The sequence below is a fragment of the Rutidosis leptorrhynchoides genome, chromosome 11, assembly GCF_046630445.1.
Source record: "Rutidosis leptorrhynchoides isolate AG116_Rl617_1_P2 chromosome 11, CSIRO_AGI_Rlap_v1, whole genome shotgun sequence".
In the NCBI taxonomy this organism is placed as follows: Eukaryota; Viridiplantae; Streptophyta; class Magnoliopsida; order Asterales; family Asteraceae; genus Rutidosis; species Rutidosis leptorrhynchoides.
In genome coordinates this window covers 156997822-157025636 of record NC_092343.1, presented here as the reverse complement: position 1 = coordinate 157025636, position 27815 = coordinate 156997822, and the positions used below count along the sequence as shown (strand labels likewise).

Genomic DNA, 27815 nt, shown 5'->3' with positions numbered 1-27815 from the left:
ATAATAATGATATTTTATAGTAACAATGATATTTCTATTAAAATGATAATTTTTGTTAAAATGATAGTTTTAATACTAACGATACTTTTAATAATAATAGTAATGATAAAAATAATAAGAACGATAATTTTATCTAAATTAATATCTTATAATATTTTAATTTCATCATGATACTCTTACTCATTATTTCCTAATCGTTTCGTTTAATAGCTTTTAATCGTCTTTTATATCGTGTTCATAATAATGATAATAATAGTAATCAAAATAATTAGGTGTTACAAATATTTGTTTTAATTACACTAATATTAATAATGATAGTTACTATAACATTATTAACGATAATACTAATAATTATCTTAATGATAATATAGTAATAATAATAATAACAATAACAATAACCATTTTTAAATAATGATATATATATTAATAATGATAATAATAATAATAATACTAATAATAATAATAATAATAATAATAATAATAATAATAATAATAATAATAATAATAATAATAATAATAATAATAATAATAATAATAATAATAATAATAATAATTGGATAATAATAATAATACTAATTATAACTTTAATGATAATAACAATAGTAATAATAAAAAAAATAACAATTTTTAATGATAAATCCCTTTTATTGATAAAGATAATAATAATGATAATAATAAGATAAAACTTGAACGACGATAAAAACGACGATAATAATAATCATTTTTAATAAAAATATCGAAAATTCAATTGATTATAACTTCTAATCCGTTCATCGAAACCATTCGATATCTAAAGGAAAAGTTCTTAATTTTTCGCTAGCTTTCCAAGGACATGCATATCTTATACCTTATCTCAACCGCAAGTGTAACTAATTCAAGATTCAACCTAACCTGTCTAAGGGCAGTATCAAAAGTACAAGCATGCATAATCCTAAATACTCGAGCACTAGTCAGGGATACACTATTAGTATGTAAAAGTTAAATTGTGAGTACTCACGTATCAATATTGAGATTCAATATTGCAGGAAAGGTACGTAGACGCAACGGAAATGATAAACACTATATTGACCTCACGAGCATACCCATGAACCATACTCAATCACCTCCATAGCTATAACCCATAATTTCCTTAATCCTATCCTACTCAAAAAACAATTTCGAAATTACTCGGACAGCACTCCATCGTAATATTTTATGTATACTAATAATATCTTGAAATAATACGGAGTAAATATATATATGTAAATCGATTGAGAGAGTTTAGAGAAAAATATTTTAAAGTTTCTATGAAATAATGAAACCTATTAAATTCTATTTATAATAGATTTTTGAATTATTAAAGTGAATTATTAATGTATGAATTATTAAAGTGAATTATTAAAGTATGAATTATTAAAGTGAATTATTAAAGTATGAATTATTAAAATGAATTATTAAAGTTAAAGTAAAGTAAAAATAAAGTAAAGGTAAAGTTTAAGTATAGTAAAAGTATAAAACTATGTACGTATAATACGCGTATAAATATATATAATATTAATTTAAATCGTTATATATATTTAATAAAATAAAATATAAATATCGTTATCTTTATCATACTAGTTAAGTAATGAGTTGTCAAAAGTGGTTCTAGATATTTATAAAAGTTATATACGTTTTAATAATAAAGTTCTTTTTAAACTGAAAACGTTTTTGTACGTTTGAAACTAATTAGATCAATCGAGTCTTTATGAGATTCAATCTTCCACTATCCTTTATCTAGTTCTCAATGATTGACAATTTATTCTTATTTATAAATCACTTTACCATTTTTTGAATATTGTTAAAATGGAAAGATTTCTCAAATCAACGTGGGCCTTTCAACAGAGACTTGTAATCATAATTCAATATATCTGATAATTCAATCATTTGATCTTATCTTCTAATTTCATTGATAATCATTTTGAAACAGATACAATCATATAAAGTATTTAATCTAATATTTTATTTATGTTTCAAGTTATAATATATATACACATATACATATATAATCATATTCGTTTAATGGTTCGTGAAACGTTGGAACTTGGTCGAGGTTGAATGAATGTATGAACATAGTTTAAAATTCTTGAAATTTAACTTAATAAATATTGCTTATCGTGTCGGAAACATATAAAGATTAAAGTTTAAATTTGGTTGGAAATTTCCGGGTTGTCACATTTTCCTCGTCTTCTGGTTGTTGAGTTTGGATATATTCTTGGGAATAATCCCAATTAGAATTGTATTCCTCATAATCATTCCATTCAGGTTCCATGGGCGCATAATTTTCCATAGGAATGTAATAGTAACATTCCCATGTTGAGTGATAATCTCCACAGATTTCACAATCAGTTATTGTTTCGTCATTCGTGATCCAAGATTGACCGAACAAATTTTCATCAACACTCGTTTGAGAGTATTGATTTAATTGATTTTGGAGTTCAAAAGGAGTTTCCAAGGCCTTGTTTTCAAAATTTTCCATTTTATTGCGATGGCCAAATTTTAACTACAATGTGGTGCATTCACTAATTATCCTATTAGTTATAAAAAGATAAAAATTATTTAAAGTTATCAAATTAATAGACTTTTCTGCTTTTGCCCACGTTTCGAATAGCCAAAAGATGTAGCAGGGAGCCAGAACCCTTTAAATCGGAAGCTCACAACTCAGCCACTAACAAATCCAACTATTACTACGAACCAGAAAATTTGGATGTCTATCAATTTAACCGCTTAAAATAATTTTTCGTTTTTGAAATTTTAGAGAAGAAATAGAAAATTCTATGTCCTAAAAACTAGATCGTCGAGAAATAAAAAAGAAAAAGAGCGCTTTGAAAAACGTCGAAAAAGAAAAGGTCGAAAAATAATAGGCGTCGAAAAATAAAAATAAGAAAGTAGCGCGTCGAAACTTAAAAAGGAACTAAAAACTAAAAATTAAAAGTTGCGTCTAAAAATATTAAAGCTTACAAGTAAAACTATATCCCAAATGGCAATATCTTAAAAAGGTACTAAAACTTAAAAAGGCGTCGCAAAATTCTAAAGCAACTAAATCTTAGACTAAAGAAAAAGCACTTAAGGGATTTTACGGTAAAGCCTAAAAATCTAGAAATAAAAATAACTATGGCAAAAACTATGGCTTGAAACTAAATACGAGCGAAAAATACAAAAATTACGCTAAAACAATTAAAAGGGGTACAAAATATAAAAATAAACTTAAAGTTGTAAAAAGTACAATTTTTATAAAAATATTATTTTTATATTAATATTTTATAAAAGTATTAATTTTATATATTAATAAAACTTAATAAAACTTAAAAATACAAATTAAAATAAAACTAAAACTAATTTTATTTAATTAAAACCCTAATTATTATTAATAATAAATAAATTAAACCTAATTTCGTATTAATTGCAGTCCTAGGTTTGACCTGTCAGAAGACCTCCGCGAGTGCGGTATGGTCCAGTTCAAATGCTCCGCGAGTCGAGGAGGGTTCAATTTCAGCTCAAAAGGGGTCGATTTTTACATGTTCAGATTTAATTTTAATAATAATTTCTTTTTTTATTTTGTTTTTCAATATATATATAAAATATAGAAATAACTTAAATAAAAATTTAATTTTAAAACTAAAATAAAAATACTTATTTACTTTATAAATATTATAAACTCTTAAAAATATAAATATATTATATTTTTTTTCTTTTTGTATTTTTATATTTAAAATGTATATTTTTACAGCAATAGATTACGACTTAATAAAAATCTTTTTTTTTAGCGTTTCGCTTCGGCGTTGAAGATCCCCGGCAGCGGCGCCAAAAATACTTGATGTCGTGCGAGGTGTATAAGAAATAGCTTATATTTTACTAGAAAAAAAACTATTAAATACGATACATTTTTATACAAGTTTTATTATTTTATTTACAGATGGGATATACCTAAACCTTGCGACAACACTATAGGCAGTGTACCTAATCGTAGAGTAGTATAGTTTTCAGTAAGTCCGGTTCGTTTCACAGGGAGACGACTTATTTTATACTATATTTTATACAACTATATTTGTACAAAATATATATTTTTATATATAATAATATAAAAGGGGGTTTACCGTTTAATGACCGGTTTGTCGAATTTATATTTTAAGTCACAATTAAAACCTAATGAAAAATATAAATGACTATAATTTAAGTGCGTAAAATAAAATGCGATAAAAAAAATACGATAATTAAAATGACAATAAATTAAAGTGCGATAATTAAAAGTGCAATTAAATATGAAAATAAAGGAATTATGCTTATTTAAACTTCCGTAATCATGATGTTTGACGTGTCGATTTTAGTTTATTCTCATGGGTTAATTGTCCTTTGTCCTGGATTATTCAATATGTCAGTCTGGTTTTTGTCGATAACAGTTCATCAGTCATAAATATAAAGTACGAGTGTCCTCGTCAAATTATCCTTATACCCGAAGTCAAATATTTCGACTAATTGGGGACTTAAACTGTAACAAGGTCTTAATACTTTGTTTAATAATTACACCAGGATATCAACTGCGTGTAACCCAAGGTTTTAATACTTTGTTAACAATTATGCCAAGTGTCCTTGTACATAATTCACCCCTGTTTTAATAAGTCCATAGACTATTAATCCATTCCCGTGTCCGGTTAAATGAACGATTATTCGTACATATAAATATCCCGCCCATCGTGTCCGATCGAGTGTATATGGTTATTTATAGGTACGTCCAATTGTAAATCTTTATATTAAAATTAACAAACTATCATTTAGCTAAACAAATATAAAGCTCATTAATAGTCCATAGTCTAATTTCTACAAGTGTCGTTCTTTTGTCCAAACCCCAATTATGGTACAAAGCCCAATTACCCAATTTTAATTATTTTGGTCCAACATCATGATTACTTCGTCTTAAATAAGCATAATAATAATTTAAGTACGAGACATTAATTTAAAAAGGAGAACATAGCTTACATTGATTATTTATCGCGTAGTGTTACACGGACAGAGCTCCGACTTTAAAACCCGTAAAATAACCTTTACATTAACTAAACTAATCTAATATAAAACTAAACTAATTTATATTACATATATATATATATATATATATATATATATATATATATATATATATATATTATATAGAGGGAGAGATTGGATATATGGCATAGAACTCGGCAGAAGCTCGTTCATTTTATAGGGAAATTCTGATTTTGACTGTTCTGCGAGTGCAGAGGTTTTACCCTTTAAAGCTCCGCGAGTGCGGAGGTACTGAATCCAGCTCACCAACTTTTGGATCCTAGCTTTGTCGACATATTTATTATATATATATAATATATAAATAATTTATATAATTTTTTAAATATTATATTATATTCTTGTGCATAGTAGACTTGTAATTTTTGGTCCGTTGGGTCGGGCGTTGATAGTTGGCTCAGGTCCCGGTTCCGGATTTTCGAACGTCCTTTCGTATAATTTAATATCTTGTACTTTGCGTTCCGCAACTTGTACTTTTGTCATTTTTAGACGTTTCTTATCAATAATTTGAACCACTTGGATTGTATCTTGTACATTTGAGCTTTTTGGTCATTTGCGTCTTCAAATCGTCGTTTTCGCCTTTTGTCTTCGCACTTATTTAATATAAACGATTATAACTTAAAATAGGACAATTACAACTAAATAATTTACATATTGGGAGGATATTTCTACAAAATATATATTCATTTGGAGCACTATCAGTCTTTCACCACATCCATCCATCTACGTTGACGATAGTTCAAATCTCTTTGATCAAAAAGGTGTTTTAAGCTCTTGTGATCCGAATAAATCGTACACTTGACACCATACAAGTAATGGCGCCAAATTTTCAACGCATGCACAACCGCCGCCAACTCAAGATCATGAGTCGGATATCTCGTTTCGTGTTCCTTTAATTGTCGAGAGGCATAAGCGATGACTTTACCTCTTTGCATTAGAACACACCCGGGCCCGTTTAGAGAAGCATCACAATAGACCGTCATGTCTTCCACCCCTTCCGGCAAAACTAGTACCGGAGCTTGACACAACTTCTCTTTTAACAATTGAAAAGCAATTTCTTGCTCGTTCTCCCAATTAAATCTCGTATTCTTTCTCGTCAACTTCGTCAATGGAGAAGGAATCTTGGAAAATTCTTGGATAAATTGACGATAATAACCGGCCAATCCAAGAAAACTTCGGATTTCCGTAGTCGTAGTCGGTCGCCCCCAACTCTTCACCGTCTCTATCTTCCCTGGATCTACTTGAATGCCATCTGTTCACAATGTGGCCAAGGAATTGAACTTCCCTTAGCCAAAATTCACATTTGGAGAATTTAGCATATAACTTCTCCTTCCGCAACGTCTTTAACACACTCCGCCAATGATATTCATGTTCCTTTATACTCTTCGAATAGACAAGTATGTCGTCAACGAACACAATTACCGACTTGTCCAACATTGGTTGGCACACTCGGTTCATAAGATCCATTAATGCCGCCGGTGCATTCGTAAGACCAAAAGGCATAACCATAAATTCAAAATGCCCATAACGCGTTCGAAAATCCATTTTCTCTATATCTTCCTCACGGACCTGCATTTGGTGATAGTCAGACCGTAGGTCGATTTTAGAAAAATAAGTTGCGCCTTGGAGTTGATCAAACAATTCGTCAATCCGAGGCAATGGATAACGATTCTTTATCGTCACTTTGTTCAACTCTCGATAATCGATGCACATCCTCATACTACCATCCTTCTTCTTCACGAATAAAACCGGAGCGCCCCATGGCGAAGCACTCGGTCGGATAAAACCCGTTTCAAGTAACTCTTGGGTTTGATTTAACAACTCTTGCATTTCCATCGGTGCTAAACGATAAGGAGTTTTAGCAATGGGGGTAGCCCCCGGAACCAACTCAATGTGAAATTCAACTTGTCTTTCCGCCTGAACACCCGGTAACTCATCCGGAAAACGTCTTCAAATTCACTTACCACCGGAATTTCACGAATGGGTGGTGGCTCATCAGGAGTATCAACAATGTGGGCAAGAAAAGCCATGCCACCACTAACAATGAAACGACGTGCCCGTGCAAAAGTGCATATCGGCACAAGTCTTCTTCACTTATCACCATGAATAATTAACTCTCCCCCACTTGGGGTCTTCACACGAATAGATTTTTCATGGCACGCAATATCGACTCTATTATGATCGAGCCAATCCATACCAACAACGATATTAAAATCACCCAAAGTCATCGGGATGAGGTCAATTTTAAAATTTTTGGCACCAAACACAACATCATAGTTTTTACACACATCAACCACTAGCACCGTCTTGCCGTCCGCTATTTCGACTCCTACCGAACGACTTAACTTAGCTAACGGTTTATCAAGTTTAGGCACAAATTTTGGTGACACAAACGACAAGTTAGCACCACTATCAAAAAGTATCCTCGCCGGTTTAGAGTTAACCATGAAAGTACCTGAGACAACTTCGTTAGATTGTTTGGCTTCATCATTCGTCATCAAATAGTTGAGACCCCTAGCCATACCCGCCATCTTCTCTAGCCGCTTAACATTATCATTGCGCAAATCGGGGCATTCCGGTCTCTTGTGCCCTTCCTTACCACAATTATAACAAGTGAGCTTGATTGTGGAAGATGGGTTGGTGCAATCACGGGCCATATGCCCCTTTCGTCCACAATTGTGACAAGAATAACGGAATTCTCCGGGAACACTCTTCTTCACACTACCGACACTCTCGGTTGCACCTTTACTCTTCTTGTTTGAAAAGTTCGATTGACTTGAACCCTCAAATTTTCTTTTACCAAAAGTAAAGCCACTCTTCCTCAAAACGAGCGCCTCAAAACCTTTGGCCATATTGAACAACTCATCAAAACTCTTCACCACGTTCACACTAATCTTCTCTTGATAACTATCATTCAAGATTCGATATAAATCTTCTTTCAACATTTTATCATTCCCGACATACTCCGGGAAAAATTGGGTCTTGGACAAAAGCACGAATTTGAGAGTGATCAAATTCATCGATCCTTGTCTTAAGGAACGTAACTCGTCTTTAAGCCTAGTAAGATCGGCCGAAGTTCGGTACTCATCGAAAAACTCCGCCTTGAATTCATCCCACGTGAACTCCATACATTGTTCTTTGCCATAAACTTGGATTTTCGCGTCCCACCACAATTTAGCATCGCCCCTCAACATACTACACGCGTACCTTGTCTTCTTATCGATAGGACATTCACAAGTACGGAAGGCCCCCTTCCATATCGGAGATCCATCGGGCACTCTTAAGAGGGTCTCTTTCACCTTCAAAGGTGGGAGGTTGAGAATCCTTGAAATTCTTATAGAAAAAGTCCCGTCTTTCCACATTATCTTCGTGAAGAACGGCCTTAACTTGTTCCTTTACCACATTGACTATTTGCTCGTCAATCGTGTTTAGGAACATCTTCTTAACATCTTCGAGAAACTCCACTTTTTGACGTTTAAAGATGGCCTCAACTTTAGCCGTGAACTCAACATCCTCACTCGTACCTCCTTCATTGGTGTCGTGCCCATTTCTCATCTTCATTCTATAAAACGGAAATAGGTTAAACAACGAATTACAGGACATGACACATATACATATTCACCTTACCGCCTCATCTTGCTCAACAATCGTCGTACATTGCTCGTTTGACAAGACTTAAACCCGTAACAATGGTAGCTAATCATTGTTACACGAGCATGTCGCATTAACTCACTAGTACAACGTCCATCTCGCGTGATGATTGCAAAAACACAACACGAAACAATTAACGCATAGTTAAGTCACCTAATCCTAGGCACTAAACATTCCCCGGTCTGACCCGTCTCCTACAAGTCCCGCATAACACGCATACACAATTCAAGTCTAAGTCTATGCACCTATCTCAAGTCGCCTAAATCCCATAGACCATGCTCTGATACCACTTGTAACAACCCCACTTCATTAATCCAAAAACACCGTAATTTTTTTTTCCGGGACAGTATATCAGGACAGCGTTCAGTAACGAAGGCTTGGACGGCGTCCAACCTTTTGGGATGGCGTCCCAATGAACTGCCAGGTTCTGATCTCGGGTTCCAATTTACACAAGCGGAAATCCCGCTTCCCGACACTTTTAAACGAAAACACTTTTACTAAAAGTCATAATAAGTAAAACTAAGAAGTTTCCATCATCAAAAAAAGTTTTACAACACCGGGCCCACAAACGTCCATTTTACAAGTTTCGACCTTAAGAGTTTAAATTCCAAACGACACCTAGAGCACGGTGTTTGGGGTTAAACTACCCAATCTCGGTCAATCTTCAAAAGCTAAACACCCAAAAGCATCCCCTATTAAAACATGCGGGAGACCACTAATCCAATTGAATACCTTTGCCTTTATTCAAGCCCGAGCCTAAAAAGATAAACAACGAGAGGGTAAGCTAAAGCTTAGTGAGTACAATAGTTATACATATACATATATAACCTACTTACTTGCTTTACTTACACAATACCGCATACAAGCTAGCAATTCGACAACCATGCAAAACATTGTGCATATACCAATATTCGCAATTCACAATGAGCTTTCAATACCAATAGCATATAGTTCACAATTAAATATGCTAATACAAAATTCATACAACCATGGTTAACCAATCGTACTAGGGAACGGTGTTCGTAAAAGACCGTCGGAGTTCATAACATCCATTAGTGTTACTTAAACACCGCGTAATCACTAATCCCCCGGGTGATGTCTTGAACAACGCGACTAACTCACCCCCATGACAATGTGGCGTCTTAAACACCTTCCACATGTCAATCAAAACAATGAGTGGTGCCTTAAACACTGAGGCATCCACTCCCATGATGATGTGGTGTCTTCAACACCCCGACAATACCACATGTCAATCAAACAATGAGTAGTGTCTTGAACACTGTGACAATACTACTCGTTACTTAGAATGTGGTGTCTTGAACAACGCGACAATGCCACATTCATACTACACAAATAAATACATTATATACGTACACGCATAATTATTCCACTCACCTTACGCCTTTGGTGAATTGATGAACCAAGCTCGCAACTTCAAGGTAACGTACCTATTACATTATGCACATAAATCAATCATCCATTCAAGTTGGTCAACCAACTTATTCGCCATTCTAGTGCCATTCGGCCCATAGTGCAAACGTTACCCATTTGGGCCATTCATTCTAACACTAGGTCGGGATTATGTCAAACCCTTACTAATACTTCATTTATGGTCTTAATACACCTTTTAACACAAGGTTATCACATTTTCACACCCATTAACCCACTTAGGTCATCAAAGACTCATTTGACCCTTTTCAAGGTTAACACGCCCATTTGGGTCACTAACAAACCCAAATACACCAATTCACTTTAAACACTAAATGTGCTAGTGAATTACTAACATTTAATACCCATAAACACAGCTTAACATTTCAAGACCCTAGGTTAGTTGTCTTTGAGTCCTCATGACCCAAACTTACCCAAAAACCCTCAAATCACTAACAAATGGGTTTTATGCTCATCTATAACCCAAAAGCTAACCCTTAAACAATTAAAACAAGGAAATCAAGGTTAAGACTTACCACTACAATCAAAATGTAGCTAGTGAGGAGATGAACAACTTTAATACTCGAGCTCTAACCTGAAACAAGCTTCTTCCTCTTCGATTTGAGCTTTCTCACACAAGAATCACTCTCTCTCTCTCTAGAATTTAAGTGGAAGAGGTGTGGTGGTTGTAGATGGAGTGAATGATGCTCCAAAAACTAATCTAGGGCTTTAAATTCGGCCCCCATGTGAAATTACCAAAATACCCATTAAAATATCTAAAACCAAGACAGCTGGCCCGCTAGTTCATTTGAACGGCATCCAACTCCCTGGACGGCGTCCAGTCCTTCATACTAGAATGGTGTCCCACCCATCTGGACGGCGTCCCAACCACCTGGGAAAACAGGATCTTACACTTAAGTTAAACAACTCAATAAAGAAGCGATTTTTAAATAATTTTAAGGTATAACTTTGTATGTACTAACCAAAATAAGTAAGGATAAATTTTTTAACTTAATTACGTACATACATATATGATTTTATAAATTGCATAAGTGGCAGAAAAATTTTATTACTTTCATTTGTCCATAAATCTCGTGAGGACCGCACAAATAAACAAAGCGTAAAAATTTTATTAAACGTAGTTTTTCGTATTTCAGAGGTTACGAGTTGAAAAAGATTGAGTGAAAAATCTTTGAATCATCGGGTGACATGTCACTAGGTAATGAAAACTAATGAATTAAATGTAGTTTTGATAATTATAAGGACATAAGTCTTTGGACCAAAAATGTTCACGTGTGAAGTCGTTGCTAAAAAGTGGGGTATGAGGGATAGAGCATGAGGACGAGAAATTAATCGCTTCTTGACTTTGCAAAATGCCAGACGACTAATATTGAAGTCGAAATACTGATGGTGTTAATATCACTAAATATGAATTCCCCTGGAATAAGTCAGGACTTAGAGTTATGCAAGGAAGAACATCGTTCCAACAGGTGTGGCAAATAAGATCCTTTTGGTAACGTAATAATTTTGAATGGTTTAAGTGTTAGTGGGTGCCCAAAGGCTCTGCATGGCCTGGTAGTAAGTGCCTTCATCACATACACACACAAGAATCTCTCGATTTCGACGGTTATAAAGTCTTCATGATGATTTGGATACGAATAAGCAACGAAATTTTTTTTTATATAACAAGCAAAAAATTTTATAGAAATCGTTTAAGGTGACAATGTAAGAAAAGAAACGAATTTCTTAGTAAACTGGAGTTATGTACAACATGTACTGTTCTAAGTAACATATCTTTCGAATGAAAGAATGGATTTGTAAAAGTGAAAGTAAAATTTCATATGTACTCGTCAAAATAAGTAATTATTTACTTTAACATATATGGTTTCTAAAATTTGCGCGTATGGCAAATAAAATAAATTTATTTTTACAAAACTTTGAGAGGATTGCACAGTAAAATAGTGTGTAAAATTTTGGCAAACAAAATTTTCATATTTCGGAGGTTACAAGTTGGAAAAAGATTGAGTAAAAGTTTTTAAAAAAATTTCGGGTGACATTTGAGCATCAATGTCACGAGGTAATGAAAACTATTGAATTTAAATGTGGTTGATGACTATTAGTAGGACATAAGTCCTTCGACCAACATTGCTTAAGTGTGAAGTTGTTGCTTATAAGTGAGATACGAATGGGAGAGTATGAGGATGAGAATTAACCACCCATTGATTTTGGAAAATTTCGAACCGGTATGACTAATATCGAAGTAAGAAGGATGATGGTATGATTATCATCGAATAAGAAATCTCTCGGGATAAGTTAGGATTCAAAGTCTCGTAAGAATGAGTATCAAATAAGATTCTTGGGTAGTCCTTAATATAGAATTTGAATCGCTGAAGTGACGGGATACAATTTCCTTTATGTATCGTTGTGCAGGTTAGTCCATTGTATCGGTTCCTTTCATGGCTAGACAGTAAGCAGATTCGGTGAGATGGTAAATAATAACCCAGATAGTGTCCTAACCGCTTACCGTTTTTGGTAGCTTCGTGATGAAATCCATTGTTATTTCTTCCCATTTCTATTGTGGGATTTCGGGTTGTTGTCATGCAACTAATAAGGTTCAGCTTCGGGCTACTTCTCCCCCCGTAATAGCTCACCATTCTCGCGAGGTATACGAAAAATCTTCTCACTATAAATAACTTTTGCTTTCATCCTTGAAAGTCAGTCCGTTCTAACTATTTCATTCAAGCTTCCTAACTTGATGAGTATTAGGTTAATCCTAAAGTCCATTCCAACTTTTGCATCAAGCTTCCTAACTTGATGAGTATTAGGTTAATCCTAAAGTCCATTCCAACTTTTGCATCAAGCTTCCTAACTTGATGAGTATTAGGTTAATTTTAAGGTTCATTCCAACCAAATCTTATTATATTACCGTGAAAAATTCTATTAACCTTCTCAAATAACATCTTCTTGTGCGTAGGTAACTAATTCTTTCCACTACTACTTTAAAATTTCCATGTTTTGTTGACATGAGGTCATCTCCAAATGACTCACCTGTTAATTTTAAGGTACTACCTTAAATTATTCCTCTATCTCTGCCAGCTTACCATTAGTTTGTCCTATAAAATACTTAACTCTCATGGTTGTTAATGGCTTATTAGTCGCAACACTAAGGTTCTTAGACATAAGGTTTCTATCGCTGTAGTATTAAACAACTTCAAGACAATAAAACGTTGTGACGAATCGTACCCTAAGTATAATCAGGATCCATGCGAGTCTTCATAACGATTTCTCTACCTCAAGTAAGTCCAAAGTTTTTTCTATTTGAGAACTTTCTCCTTAAGTGTCCAGGGTGTCTACATCTATAACAGATTTTCGTGTTTTCAATTCTGCAATCAAGGTCCTCCTTGTACAGTATCTGGGCTACGTGGTTATTCTTTCCCTACCTCTAACAGACCATAATGCGTATACTCAAGTGGTTCCTACTAAAATTTCCTTTGAATCACTTCATATTACTTATATAATAGCATTGGGACTTCTGCATGATTTACTTCAATATAATCACGCTGGCCTGGCGTCATTATATTGTACTAAACCGTACGTTCATTCCAATATCACTCCATATGGTCAATGTAACGTGATCACTTCAATTTCTACTCGATTCCACCTAACGGTGCTTTGTCTATGCTATCTCAAAATAGATTCTACATAATTAATCTCACGGTTTCTTGGTGCGGGTGTGTAGGTTCCGTAGGTCATGCATCAATGCCTAAATGTCCCGAAATTTCTTCAAAATATTCAGGTTCAGGTAATGTCGTTAGGTTCCTTTCTAGAGATTCAATCTGGGTCTCGCGTCGAGTTGTACGTGTAGTAAGTAGAAATACGATATGTCTTGAGGCGACTCCCAAGTCTTTGGGTATGGCTGAGCATCAGTAGAAGGCACTCTGACCTTGTGAAAGGAGATGTCCTCCCGACTTCTCCAATGTCTAAGAGTGTTAGGGACCTAAGTCCAGAAGGGTCATTAGATCGTCGAGTAGTGGTGAAGAATGAAAGAGATAAGTGACGATCATGGAAGCGTACGGGATACGAGTCATCTTGCAGAAACTGAACAACCTTCTGATGTTCATACGTTGTACGTGGCTAATTAGAGTGAGCTTGGGGTGCGGTTACTCCGACAAGTCCTCACATATCTCCTCCTCCGAGGATCAACTTTAGTGGGTGCGTAGTCCGAGGGGTACTTCTCCTAGATTGCGTGAAGTAATGTTTTGATCTCTGGAATGGTGAAACGGTAGTAACAGGTGGATTACGATACTAGTCCTCAGGATTAGACGAGTGGGAAAAGGGTTCAGAAAAACATCTGAACTAGGAAAGATAAGTTTTCCAAGCCGGTACAGCGAATAGCAGACATGTAGCAAGAACGTAATCGGGCATAATAACTACAGCAGCCTAGATCGTCTACAGCAGTACATAGCATGGCAATAATAACAGTATCAACATAAGTAACATGCAAAAAGCAGATTATAGCATGCGGTAGCGGGAATAAGCAGTAGCATACAGCAAGTTCACATAGCAGTAAAAGTAAGCAGTAGCAAGTAAGCGAGCAAGTTGTAGATTAGTCCTATTAGCGAATCCTACTCGACTCGGTCAAGATTCACTAATGCAACCTAATTCCCTACAACCAATGCTCTGATACCAAATGTGACGCCCCGTAAAAAATAAACATGTACGGATCATCAATAACAGGATCATTACAAGGTCAAACACTATATGCTGTTTGAAAAATAGTTTTGCATTCATAAAAGGATAGCGTTTTACAAAAGATAACGTGCTTCCTATGAATAGAAGCATTAACATAAGTATGTGACCCAGAGGTAGTTACAAAGCCATTGTTTGAAAATAACATAAGTTGCGAATGCAAAATAAAAGTTCCATGCTTGAGACATCTCTAAGTAATGCAGCGGAAGTCTAACACAGCAAGTCTGTAACGGCAAGTCTATAACACCAAGACAGCAAGTCTAACAGCGAGTCTAACAGCGGAAGCAACAACGTCTAATCAACTGAGAAATACACGCTTAAAAAGTTAACACGAATGTTGGTGAGCTATAGTTTGTTTGTAATCAGTAAAGTAATGTAGACCACGAGATTTTAGTGCTTCAACCAGTAGTTTAAATCAGTATTTCAAATCAGTATAATCAAGTATATGCTTATCCGTGGGCACCCGGTAACTAGACTTAATGTATGTATATCACCCCCTAAAAATGCACTTGGCGAGTGCGTTTGTCCTCGAAGTATTAAACACCCGTTGAATGCTAGCGCGACTAGCCCGAGTGGGGATGTCAAACCCTATGGATCCATATCTAAGATTCGCGTTCACGGTTAGGAAACCAATGATTCAACGTTACCGAGCTAAGGGGAATCTTTGTGCCGTTATGTTACCCACACATATGTAAAGTTTAAGTACTCGTGTCTAGTATGTAAAACGTAAAAAGCGCATGTATTCTCAGTCCCAAAAATAGTAAAAGTAGTAAAGGGATGCTATAACTCACAGTGAATAAGCAGTAAAAGTCGATATGAAAAGTATGCAAGTAGTAAGTCAGTCCGAAAGGTAGTCAACCTAAGTCAAAGGTTACTAGGTTAGTATGTTGTCCCCAAAAGTTTAAAAGTGCATAAAGTAAGTTTAAGTGTCATCATCATCATCATCATCATCAAAGCTAAAGTAAGTTTAACAAGAATAGAGATCGAAACAAAAGGCTGAATTTGGACAGCTGTTACGACCTCTATACAAATCGAAAAGATGTGTAGTCAGTGGCTATGGCTCCGTATGTGAGTCCTCTAACCACTGACCAATTTTCAGAACGTAACTCGTCTTCGTTTGACCATGGCGAAGGTTTAAGTGCGAGTAGGTCAGAAATTTCAGCACAACGTTACAAAGGCGTAGTGGTTTTAAAAAGGCTATAAATCCTAAATAGTATATCGGATTTAGGTGAGTCTTAAACGAAAAGTCATCTACTCGAAACGAAATATCTGAAAATCAACTTTCTAGAAGCCCAGAGAGTCTGATCAGACCGCAAAAAACAGTAAACAAGTGCTCCGGTGGGATTCTTGGTGCTTGATGCTCATCACGGTTCTCATCCTTGATGCTTGTAGCTTCAAGTGTACAACTCATTGATGTGTTAGCATCACTTTGACCAAGATTCAATCATCAACACACAAAATTTCAAGACTAAGTAAGAATACAACTCACTTAAGAGTTTTAGAAGGATGATGAATCAAGGTTACATCATATTCTTAGTCTTAACACAAACACACTTTCTATCTACAACGAAAGCTACAAACTTTCATTCAATCAAACAAACAAGACATAAATTTGATCAAACAAAGTAATGGAACCCTAAGCTATAGAGCTTGGATCTTTTTCACAAAAGTTATGGGATTACAAAGCTAGAAAGCTTGAATCTTTTATGTTCTTGAAGATCTTGAAAGCATAAAGCTAGATCTTCAAGTTTCATGAAGACCACAAACACAAATTTTGATCTTTATAACAAAATAAAGAGACCATAAGCTAGAAAGCTTAGATCTAACAAAAGTAATGAAGATTCAAAGCTAGAAAGCTTGAATCTTGAATGTTCTTGAAGATCCTTGAAGCATGAAGCTAGATCTTCAAGTTACATGAAGATCATAAACATAAGTTTTGATCTTTACAACAAAATAAAGAGATTATAAGTTAAAAGAATTAGATCTAACAAAATAAGTGAAGATTCAAAGCTAGAAAGCTTGAATCTTCCATGTTCTTGAAGGATTCAAATCCAAGTTTGAATCTACAAGATGTAACAAGATCAAAAAGCTAAAAAGCTTGATCTTCACATGATGATGATGATTTCATGACTAGGAGAAGAAGAAGAAGAGAAAGAAAATTTAATACTTACACTTTTTAGAGTGAGAAAGACTAGAGAGAAAATAAGAGAGTAAGTGTGTAAATTGTGAATGAGATCAAGTGTGAAATGGGTGAGCTAAGACTTGTATTTATAGTGGAAATGGGTGTGGGGAGGCCCTCATGGCCGTTGGTTTTGGGGGGGACAAGTGAGGGACAACTTTTGCTTTTTGGTTAATGGTGGTCTAAAGTTGGTGCTTATGTTGAGATCCCATGCAACATTAGTGATAATGGTAAACAAAAATGCTAGTATGTTGGCTCTTATAAATTGGCATTTGTCTTACATATAAATGGGTCATAATCCATTAATAATTGGGCTAGTTAAATAGTCCACTAGCTAGAGTAGGGTGGGCTAAAGTCCAACAAGGTAGAAAGTCCAACAAGACTAACTAGTGTGTTCTAGTAAATTACTAAGCGTAATTAAGTATCCAAAAACCCAAGTAATTGTTATTATAAAATAACAATTAGTATTACGTAGTCATAATATTCCGATTATGACCAAAGTTAAACGTGTACCAAGTACATAGCTCATTTCAAACGTCAAGTGACTCCAATGGTCGTAAAAGCATTCGGGGATCAAGTTAAGTGAGTACACATTTAATAGCACGTTGTAAGATATTAATGAAAATAATTAATCATTAAATAAGATCCCAGAGCATAAAATAGCTCAGTACGTACATATATGCAGTTTCGTGAAAGCACAAAGTACAAAAGCAAGTCTAAAAAGCCAGGTCGTTACATTGTATATATGAACTTTAAAAACCTTTTTGTGTGTCTCTGATGTTCAATTTAGTGCAAACTATTGTGTATTTAATGTGGGACTTTGTATGGATGTAACATGATAGGTTACATGATCAATGAAACGATAATCAAGTTTTAAAAGTTCATACATTGTAGCGACCCGACAAAATCGTCATTGACGGCGCCGTCTACTTAGGTCCCGTTACGTGGTCATAAGTCTTTAAAACAACATTTAACCAAAAATATGTCCCATTCATTTCAACGGTAAAGATGTTTCAAAGTTTACAAAGTAGTTCAACGACTAACATGTTACAACGTTTTAAAGTACAATTGAAACCTATGCGACACAATTTAAAGTAAAGTCAAAAGATGCTCCATGTATGCATGTATACTCGACATCCAAGCAAGTATCAAAATAGTGAGCGGAAGCATGTATCAATTAGCATTTAAGGACCTGAGAAAAACATAGAAAATCTGTCAACGAAAACGTTGGTGAAATCATAGGTTTTGTAGGTATATTGTATTGAACCACAAGATTTAGTATAAATTGATTATCCAAATCGTTTGCATTCCAAAAGATGTTGCTTGTATCACGAGCACACAATTATCAAGACTTAACTGAATAGTACCTCTGAATCATAGTGTTAGAACCTACACTATACCCGAAAATATATTTCATCCGCTGACGGTAGCGAACCGTCCGAATGAGGGTTCGTCAAACTCGTATGGCCACACAACATAAGTTCTCGCTTACACCCTACAAGTGTAACTAATGATAATTGAATTGAGGCTTTTTGTTCTAACTCGTACGTAAAATGTTTGTTTTCGTACTTGTGTTCACTTTGTAAAACGAAACGTTTATGTTTTCTCATCCCAAGTATAAGTATAAAAGAGTAGAAGTGGGACTATGATCTCACCTTGAGTGCACGAGTAAATAAGGCACTTTACAAATTAAAAGCGTGCAAGAACGAATGCTAGTCTTGACCTAAACAATAGGTCGTATCAATATCGATAAGGTATAAAGTCGGTCAAAGTTGTTCAATTAGCCCTATGGCTCGTTACGACTCGATTATATAGCATGTGAGTCAAATTGTTAAGTTTCATGCAAGATATAAGTATAAAAGTACGTTAGAACGATTGTATAAGTGTTTGGTCTAGTTTGACTAAAAGTCAAACTTGGTCAAAGTCGAAGTCAAAGTCAACGGGGTCGGTTCGGGTATCCGACTATTGTACATACAAAAGTAGTCATATATAAGCATGCTGGCAAAATTTCATGTTAATCGGAGTTGCGAGTAAGCGGGAACGAAAATTGAAAATCAAAAAGTGAGTTTGGTCGGGGGCAAATTTGGTGGTCACGAAAAGGGTGTTTTCAGGAGCTGTTTGCTGAATTTTGACTAGTGCACGAACCAAACTTCAAACAACCATAACTTATGAACCGTAAACATTCAAAACACGTATCTTATATCGTTGGAAAGGTAATTTAATGAGGAATACAACTAAACACATTTCATCAACCAAAATCAACATTTATGATAACCAAAATCTCATTGAATGATCATTTAATGCTCACCATTTAATGTTTCAAGCTCATAAATGCATATGATGATTCGGAAACTTAACACACACATATAATACGCTATTTCGTAGGTAATTATGCATACAATACTACTAAACACTTACAAACAATATCGCAAAGCATTTAATGCATCAAAATTCACATTTAAGGCTACCAAACCCTAACCAAAAATCATAAAATCAACAATCATGTTAATGGAGTCTTTCTAAGTCAACCTACACATCATAAATGCTAGTAACACATTTAATACATGCACTTTAATATCTAACAACATTTACTCAACCAAAACACAAGATTTAATTAGTCATTTTTCAAGTTTAAGCTAGTTATACCAAAATGACAAGAACGAGCAAACAATTCATATATTCATGTTAGACTTGAGCCATAGACACTAATTAACACTTTTATTAGTTAAGAACATCAAGAACAAAAATCTTGAGTTTTTAGAAAGTTACCCAAAATAGATAAAGTTGGTATGGAATTGAAGAGCACTACAACAAATTTATCAATTGTTCACGCATATTTTTACACACTTGTAAGAAAGTGTGAGTTTTTTTCTAAATTCCTCACACTTATAAATATGTATAAGTTTGTTACATTTATAAATGTTGAATGTTATAAAAATTTCACACTTAGAATTGTAGGAAAAGTTTGTTCACACTTATCAGTGTGTACAAACACAAATTTAATCACATTTAAAAATGTGAGTAAATTTGTTACACCTCATTTCTTCACACAAGGGGGAGTGTGAACAAATCTAGTGCGACTAAATTAACTTAACACTCTTAAGTGTGGTTATATTTATGATTATACACACAAATTAGTGTAAACATTTTTCCCTACACTTTTATGTGTGAAACTATAATGATATTCTACACTTATAAATGTATTACATTTACAAACATTTACAAGCATGAGAAGTTTAATAAAAAAGTACACACTTCTTAATAGTGTGTAAATTTATGCGTAGTTAATTAGCAAATTTGTTGTAGTGGAGGAAGATGCAAGGATTCCAAATATGTAATTTGTTTGGAAGAACGCTTGCTAGATCGAATATGGATGATGATTCTTTGATTTGGTTGTTTGAGAGTAAAAGATGGAAGTATCAAATTGATGGTGAATGAATGAGTGGAGGAGGAGGAGGTTTGACTAGTTGTCCTAATCAAATCTTTGCCCACTTGACAACTTTAGTCCCTCAAATTTAAAAGCGAGTGCGTGAATTAACCAAACGAATTACCTTAAATACGTAGAGTAAACGAGAGATGTTATAATTATATAACGGACTTTAAAATAAACGAACGGAAAGTAAACGTAAAAAGACGGGATGTTACATATATGCAATAAATTTTCATTCATAATTTTTTACCTTTTAGGACACTTACCCCTACATATTGATCAATGTCTACATAATAGACATACTTTACATTATTACCTTTTTATTCTTCAACACGTCGAAACACTCCCCATGATGCCATAATAGACTATGCTTCCATTGCTTCTTTGGCGATTCTTGACGGGCTAAATCTCTCCCCATATCTTGAAAAAGTTGATGCATCTCCAACTTATTAGATGATACCTTGACAAGGCATTTATTAATCAGAATTTTAACCCCTGATGATTTGCATATACCACAAGCTTTCAGTATGTCCTCAGTGAACTTTCTATCTTCTCCAACAAAAAAACAAGCAATGTGCTTAAACATTTCCCTGTCCTTTTCGTAGGTCAATGAGTCAACACATATCTACAGGACTTTTTGAATATCAGGATTTAGTTCTTTCCCAAGTGATTCTATGATATCCTCTAACGTACGGTCCCCATTATATAAGGCACTACCCAAAACTTCAAGAGTCAATGATTCTCGACTCTTTTTTATCATCATCGATGGGTTCTTCACGTCGAAAAGCATGCCAGCTAAAAAGCTATAGTGATTCATTCAAATCTAAGCTTCCAAGTATAAGCTTTTTGTGCATTAACGGTTGAGGTTTTGTTTTCAACATCCCACATTTTTCTGTTAATGAGTCACTTTTGGATGTTATTATGATTCCGGTTCCTGGATGAAGGCTATTTGTCCCAAGCAAAACATCTAACTGCTCAAACTTATTAATCTCATCGAGAACAACAAGAGTTCTTTCTCTAAGTAAACATTCCTCAATCTAACAGGTGGCCACATCAGTATCGTTAATGTCCTCCCAAAGTTCATACTGAATGTCTTTAAGGAGTTGTTTTTGTAAATTCAACAACCCATTCGGTGGACACCTTTCAATATCTTTTAGAAAGCAGCTTCTTTCAAAATCACGATAGTGCAACTTATAGACATAGTCAGCCAAATGTGTCTTTCCAATCCCAGCCATTCCCCATATCGTAAGAATTGCGTGGGAAGATCCGTCTTTCAAGAATGAAGTTATTTGTCTAATCGCAGAATCAGACCCAATTATATTTGGGATTTTACTTCTTTTGTGTAGTTCTAATCTGCTACTGATCTCATTAACTATTTCCTTAATAAGTTTTGTCTCCGGCGTACTCCTATCAACGAAAACAAGCACATACCAATTAGATTAATTAATTAGTTAATGAATAAGCAACTAAAATAACCAGCTTAACTGAAATTTATAAGCATTTGCGTGTTTATGTATATACCCGTGAGATCACAGGACACCACTAGTTTGAAATTTTTTAGTAGAAAGTACTCTTTAAATTGTATATGAAACCACTAAATTTAAATGAAGGACCCCATAAAATTTTCATTTCCAGATTTAAGCTTTTCTTTTAAAATGTATAGGACAATACTAAATTTAACTACTCGGACCCGATATATTTGTCGAATTCATAGTATATTTTAGGGTAAACTACCACTAAAATAACATTCAAATATAATTAGTACCGGAAAAAAATTTGGGACCCTATTAAGTTATAATCCTGTAATCGCCACTGCGTGTCTCAGAACTTATTCCGAATTGAACTAACTGTTGATGCATCCGCTTAATAATATACAGCACACAGTATTTTAAAATTTTAAGATTTCAATATGAAATTCTGTATATTTAGAAGCATTTCCTAGATCCTTTGTTTTCAACAAAAAAAATATGTCCATGGACCTTCTTATTTATAACTAGAAATGACGGTGGTTGTGCTTCTTGCAAGCTGTGACGTTATTTCAAGGTATCTAACTCAAAAATTGATGCATACACATTTATGTGGACACAAAGGAGGGTTGTGACCCATACACATTTGTTATCGGGTATTCACTATTTTCATGTCAAGAAAACAAGCTCTGCAACCGACTCCATCTATAAAATTATCAATAAAAAGACAAAAATAACAAAGGGCTTTACCTGTTATTTGCAACCTTTCCTTTTAAATCGGCAACTTCTGCAAGTGCTTTCTCCCATTTCTCCATCTTCTGGGCCCGTTGACTTTTTTGCTCTGTGTTTGTTTCTGCTTCCATTTTCTGTGTATGTTCAGCCATTGCATCTCCAAAACTATTTTGTTGCTTCCTGACATAACTTGGTGTTGGGGTGCAAACCTATCCCACATAGGAGGGAGACAAAAATAAATGTATGTATATAAGTCTAAGGGGAAGTCCCTCTAATACCAATTGGTTTTAGAAAAGGATGGATTCTTGGGCTTATATTGCAGAAAATTGTGTTTGGGCTATGCGATCTTACAAATGGCATCAGAGCTAGGCTATAGCCCGATGTGGTGAATGACGCCGTGGTGGCGCACCCCTAAGCGCACGGTGCGACATAGCACACCCCTAAGCGCACGGTGCGACATAGCACACCCCTCAGTTTGCCAACGATAATGGAGCCATGGTGCCTTATATCGAAAGTCTTCCTTCCCAAGGCGTGGAAGTGCGGCGTGTCCCGATGGTGAAAGAAAAGTGAAAGAAAGAGATCGGCAGTATAAGAGGCGTGTCCCGGTAGTGAAAGAAAAAGTGAAAGAAAAAGAGACCGGTGATATAAGATGGCGGGAGTATCGTTGAAGGGGAGGCTCGGTGATGTGGTCTTCGATTTGAGGGGAGGATTGTTGGGGTGCAAACCTATCCCACATAGGAGGGAGACAAAAACAAATGTATGTATATAAGTCTAAGGGGAAGTCCCTCTAATACCAATTGGTTTTAGAAAAGGATAAATTCTTGGGCTTATATTGCAGGACATTGTGTTTGAGCTATGCGATCTTACAAATTGTAAGGATATTAGGACCCAAAACAACGCAAGAGATAACGTGGTTATATGCAATCGTTGTGATTGCTTTAGTCCATGGACCAACTAGAGAATGTATTTACTGAATATTTGTGGTGTGTTTACAATGAGTTACAAGAGGGTCTATTTATAGAATGGCTTAAGGAGTAAGCTAAAAACAATTTCTTGAAGCTTCATGTGAGTTTCCTGACAGCTTGATAGAAGCTACATGTGAGTTTCCTGATGAAATGTCCCGTTCTTATTGATTAAAAATGTTCCATATTAATTGATTTCGTTGCGAGGTTTTGACCTCTATATGAGATGTTTTTCCAAAGACTGCATTCATTTTTAAAACAAACCATAACCTTTATTTCGTCAATAAAGGTTTAAAAAGTTTTACGTAGATTATCAAATAATGATAATCTAAAATATCTCGTTTACACACGACCATTATATAATGCTTTACAATACAAATATGTTACATCGAAATACGTTTCTTGAATGCAGTTTTTATACAATACCATACAAGCATGGACTTCAAATCTTGTCCTTATTTTAGTATGCAACAGCGGAAGCTCTTAGTATTCAACTGAGAATAAACATGCTTTAAACGTCAACAAAAATGTTGGTGAGTTATAGGTTTAACCTATATATATCAAATCTTAACAATAGACCACACGATTTCATATTTCAATACACATCCCATACATAGAGATAAAAAACATTCATATGGTGAACACCTGGTAACCGACATTAACAAGATGCATATATAAGAATATCCCGATCATTCCGGGACACCCTTCGGATATGATATAAATTTCGAAGTACTAAAGCATCCGGTACTTTGGATGGGGTTTGTTAGGCCCAATAGATCTATCTTTAGGATTCGCGTCAATTAGGGTGTCTGTTCCCTAATTCTTAGATTACCAGACTTAATAAAAAGGGGCATATTCGATTTCGATAATTCAACCATAGAATGTAGTTTCACGTACTTGTGTCTATTTTGTAAATCATTTATAAAACCTGCATGTATTCTCATCCCAAAAATATTAGATTTTAAAAGTGGGACTATAACTCACTTTCACAGATTTTTACTTCGTCGGGAAGTAAGACTTGACCGCTGGTCGATTCACGAACCTATAACAAATATGTACATATATATCAAAGTATATTCAAAATATATTTACAACACTTTTAATACATTTTGATGTTTTAAGTTTATTAAGTCAGCTGTCCTCGTTAGTAACCTACAACTAGTTGTCCACAGTTAGATGTACAGAAATAAATCGATATATATTATCTTGAATCAATCCACAGCCCAGTGTATACATATCTCAGTATTGATCACAACTCAAACTATATATATTTTGGAATCAACCTCAACCCTGTATAGCTAACTCCAACATTCACATATAGAGTGTCTATGGTTGTTCCGAAATATATATACATGTGTCGACATGATAGGTCGAAACATTGTATACGTGTCTATGGTATCTCAAGATTACATAATATACAATACAAGTTAATTAAGTTAAGGTTGGAATAGATTTGTTACCAATTTTCACGTAGCTAAAATGAGAAAATTTTCCAATCTTGTTTTACCCATAACTTCTTCATTTTAAATCCGTTTTAAGTGAATCAAATTGCTATGGTTTCATATTGAACTCTAATTTAAGAATCTAAACAGAAAAGTATAGATTTATAGTCAGAAAATTAAGTTACATGTCAATTACTAAAGAGGTAGTCATTTCTGTCGAAAAAACGACATCTTGATGACCATTTTGGAAAACATACTTTCACTTTAAGTTTAACCATGATTTTTGGATATAGTTTCATGTTCATAAGAAAAATTATTTTCCCAGAAGAACAACTTTTAAATTAAATTTTATCATAGTTTTTAATTAACTAACCCAAAACAGCCCGCGGTGTTACTACGACGGCGTATGTCCGGTTTTACGGTGTTCTTCGTGTTTCCAGATTTTAAATCATTAAGTTAGCATATCATATGGATATAGAACATGTGTTTAGTTGATTTTAAAAGTCATGTTAGAAGGATTAACTTTTGTTTGTGAACAAGTTTAGAATTAACTAAACTATGTTCTAGTGATTACAAGTTTAAACCTTCGAATAAGATAGCTTTATATGTATGAATCGAATGATGTTATGAACATCATTACTACCTCAAGTTTTGTGGATAAACCTACTAGAAAAAAAACAAATGGATCTAGCTTCAAAGGATCTTGGATGGCTTGAAAGTTCTTGAAGTAGAATCATGACACGAAAACAAGTTCAAGTAAGATTTCCACTCGAAATAAGATTGTTATAGTTATAGAAATTGAATCAAAGTTTGAATATGAGTATTACCTTGTATTAGAAAGATATCTTACTGTAAATAAGAAATATTTCTTGAGGTTGGATGATCACTCTACAAGATTGGAAGTAAGCTAGCAAACTTGGAAGTATTCTTGATTTTATGAAACTAGAACTTGTAGAATTTATGAAGAACACTTAGAACTTGAAGATAGAACTTGAGAGAGATCAATTAGATGAATAAAATTGAAGAATTAAAGTGTTTGTAGGTATTTTTGGTCGTTGGTGTATGGATTAGATATAAAGGATATGTAATTTTGTTTTCATGTAAATAAGTCATGAATGATTACTCATATTTTTGTAATTTTATGAGATATTTCATGCTAGTTGCCAAATGATGGTTCTCACATGTGTTAGGTGACTCACATGGGCTGGTAAGAGCTAATCATTGGAGTGTATATACCAATAGTACATACATCTAAAAGCTGTGTATTGTACGAGTACGAATACGGGTGCATACGAGTAGAATTTTTGATGAAACTGAACGAGGATGTAATTGTAAGCATTTTTGTTAAGTAGAAGTATTTTGATAAGTGTCTTGAAGTCTTTCAAAAGTGTATAAATACATATTAAAACACTACATGTATATACATTTTAATTGAGTCGTTAAGTCATCGTTAGTCGTTACATGTAAGTGTTGTTTTGAAACCTTTAGGTTAACGATCTTGTTAAATGTTGTTAACCCAATGTTTATAATATCAAATGATATTTTAAATTATTATATTATCATGATATTATGATGTATGAATATCTCTTAATATGATATATATACATTAAATGTCGTTACAACGATAATCGTTACATATATGTATCGTTTCAAAATCATTAAGTTAGTAGTCTTGTTTTTTACATATGTAGTTCATTGTTAATATACTTAATGATATGTTTACTTATCATAATATCATGTTAACTATATATATATATCTATATATATGTCATCATATAGTTTTTACAAGTTTTAACGTTCGTGAATCACCGGTCAACTTGGGTGATCAATTGTCTATATGAAACCTATTTCAATTAATCAAGTCTTAACAAATTTGATTGCTTAACATGTTGGAAACACTTAATCATGTAATTAACAATTTCATTTAATATATATTTAAACATGCAAAAGTTCGGGTCACTACAGTAACTACCCGTTAAATAAATTTCGTCCCGAAATTTTAAGCAGTTGGAGGTGTTGACGTATCTTTTGGAAATAAATGCGGGTATTTTTTCTTCATCTGATATTCTCGTTCCCAGGTGAACATTGGTCCTCTACGAGCATTCCATCGAACCTTAACAATTGGTATCTTGTTTTGCTTAAGTCTTTTAACCTCATGATCCATTATTTCGACGGGTTCTTCGATGAATTAAAGTTTTTCGTTGATTTGGATTTCATCTAATGGAATAGTGAGATCTTCTTTAGCAAAACATTTCTTCAAATTCGAGACGTAGAAAGTGTTATGTACAGCCGCGAGTTGTTGAGGTAACTCAAGTCGGTAAGCTACTGGTCCGACACGATCAATAATCTTGAATGGTCCAATATACCTTGGATTTAATTTCCCTCGTTTACCAAATCGAACAACGCCTTTCCAAGGTGCAACTTTAAGCATGACCATCTCTCCAATTTCAAATTCTATATCTTTTCTTTTAATGTCAGCGTAGCTCTTTTGTTGACTTTGGGCGGTTTTCAACCGTTGTTGAATTTGGATGATCTTCTCGGTAGTTTCTTGTATTATCTCCAGACCCGTAATCTGTCTATCCCCCACTTCACTCCAACAAATCGGAGACCTGCACTTTCTACTATAAAGTGCTTCAAACGGCGCCATCTCAATGCTTGAATGGTAGCTGTTGTTGTAGGAAAATTCTGCTAACGGTAGATGTCGATCCCAACTGTTTC

The 27815-nt window shown here is 34.2% G+C and overlaps 1 protein-coding gene across 1 annotated transcript; it reads right to left on the bottom strand.

Annotated features, from left to right (window-relative positions):
• Positions 1 to 20757: 20757 nt before the first annotated feature.
• Positions 20758 to 22845, bottom strand: LOC139875114 (TMV resistance protein N-like). Its single transcript, XM_071862476.1, has 5 exons — positions 22712 to 22845; positions 21582 to 21902; positions 21125 to 21298; positions 20812 to 21040; positions 20758 to 20763 (listed from the first exon to the last, which is right to left on the bottom strand). Exons 1-5 carry the CDS (start codon positions 22843 to 22845, stop codon positions 20758 to 20760), a joined length of 864 nt encoding a protein of 287 aa, XP_071718577.1.
• Between the last annotated feature and the right edge of the window lie 4970 nt (positions 22846 to 27815).

Bases quoted from the DNA above. Each gene is read 5' to 3' on its own strand.
- LOC139875114 (XM_071862476.1), bottom strand. From the start codon at position 22,845: ATGGCTGAACATACACAGAAAATGGAAGCAGAAACAAACACAGAGCAA. The intron at 21,903-22,711 runs GTAAAGCCCTTT...TTTCGTTGATAG, and splicing joins GGAAAGGTTGCAAATAACAG to GAGTACGCCGGAGACAAAAC. The intron at 21,299-21,581 runs GTATGAACTTTG...GAATCACTATAG, and splicing joins CAACTCCTTAAAGACATTCA to CTTTTTAGCTGGCATGCTTT.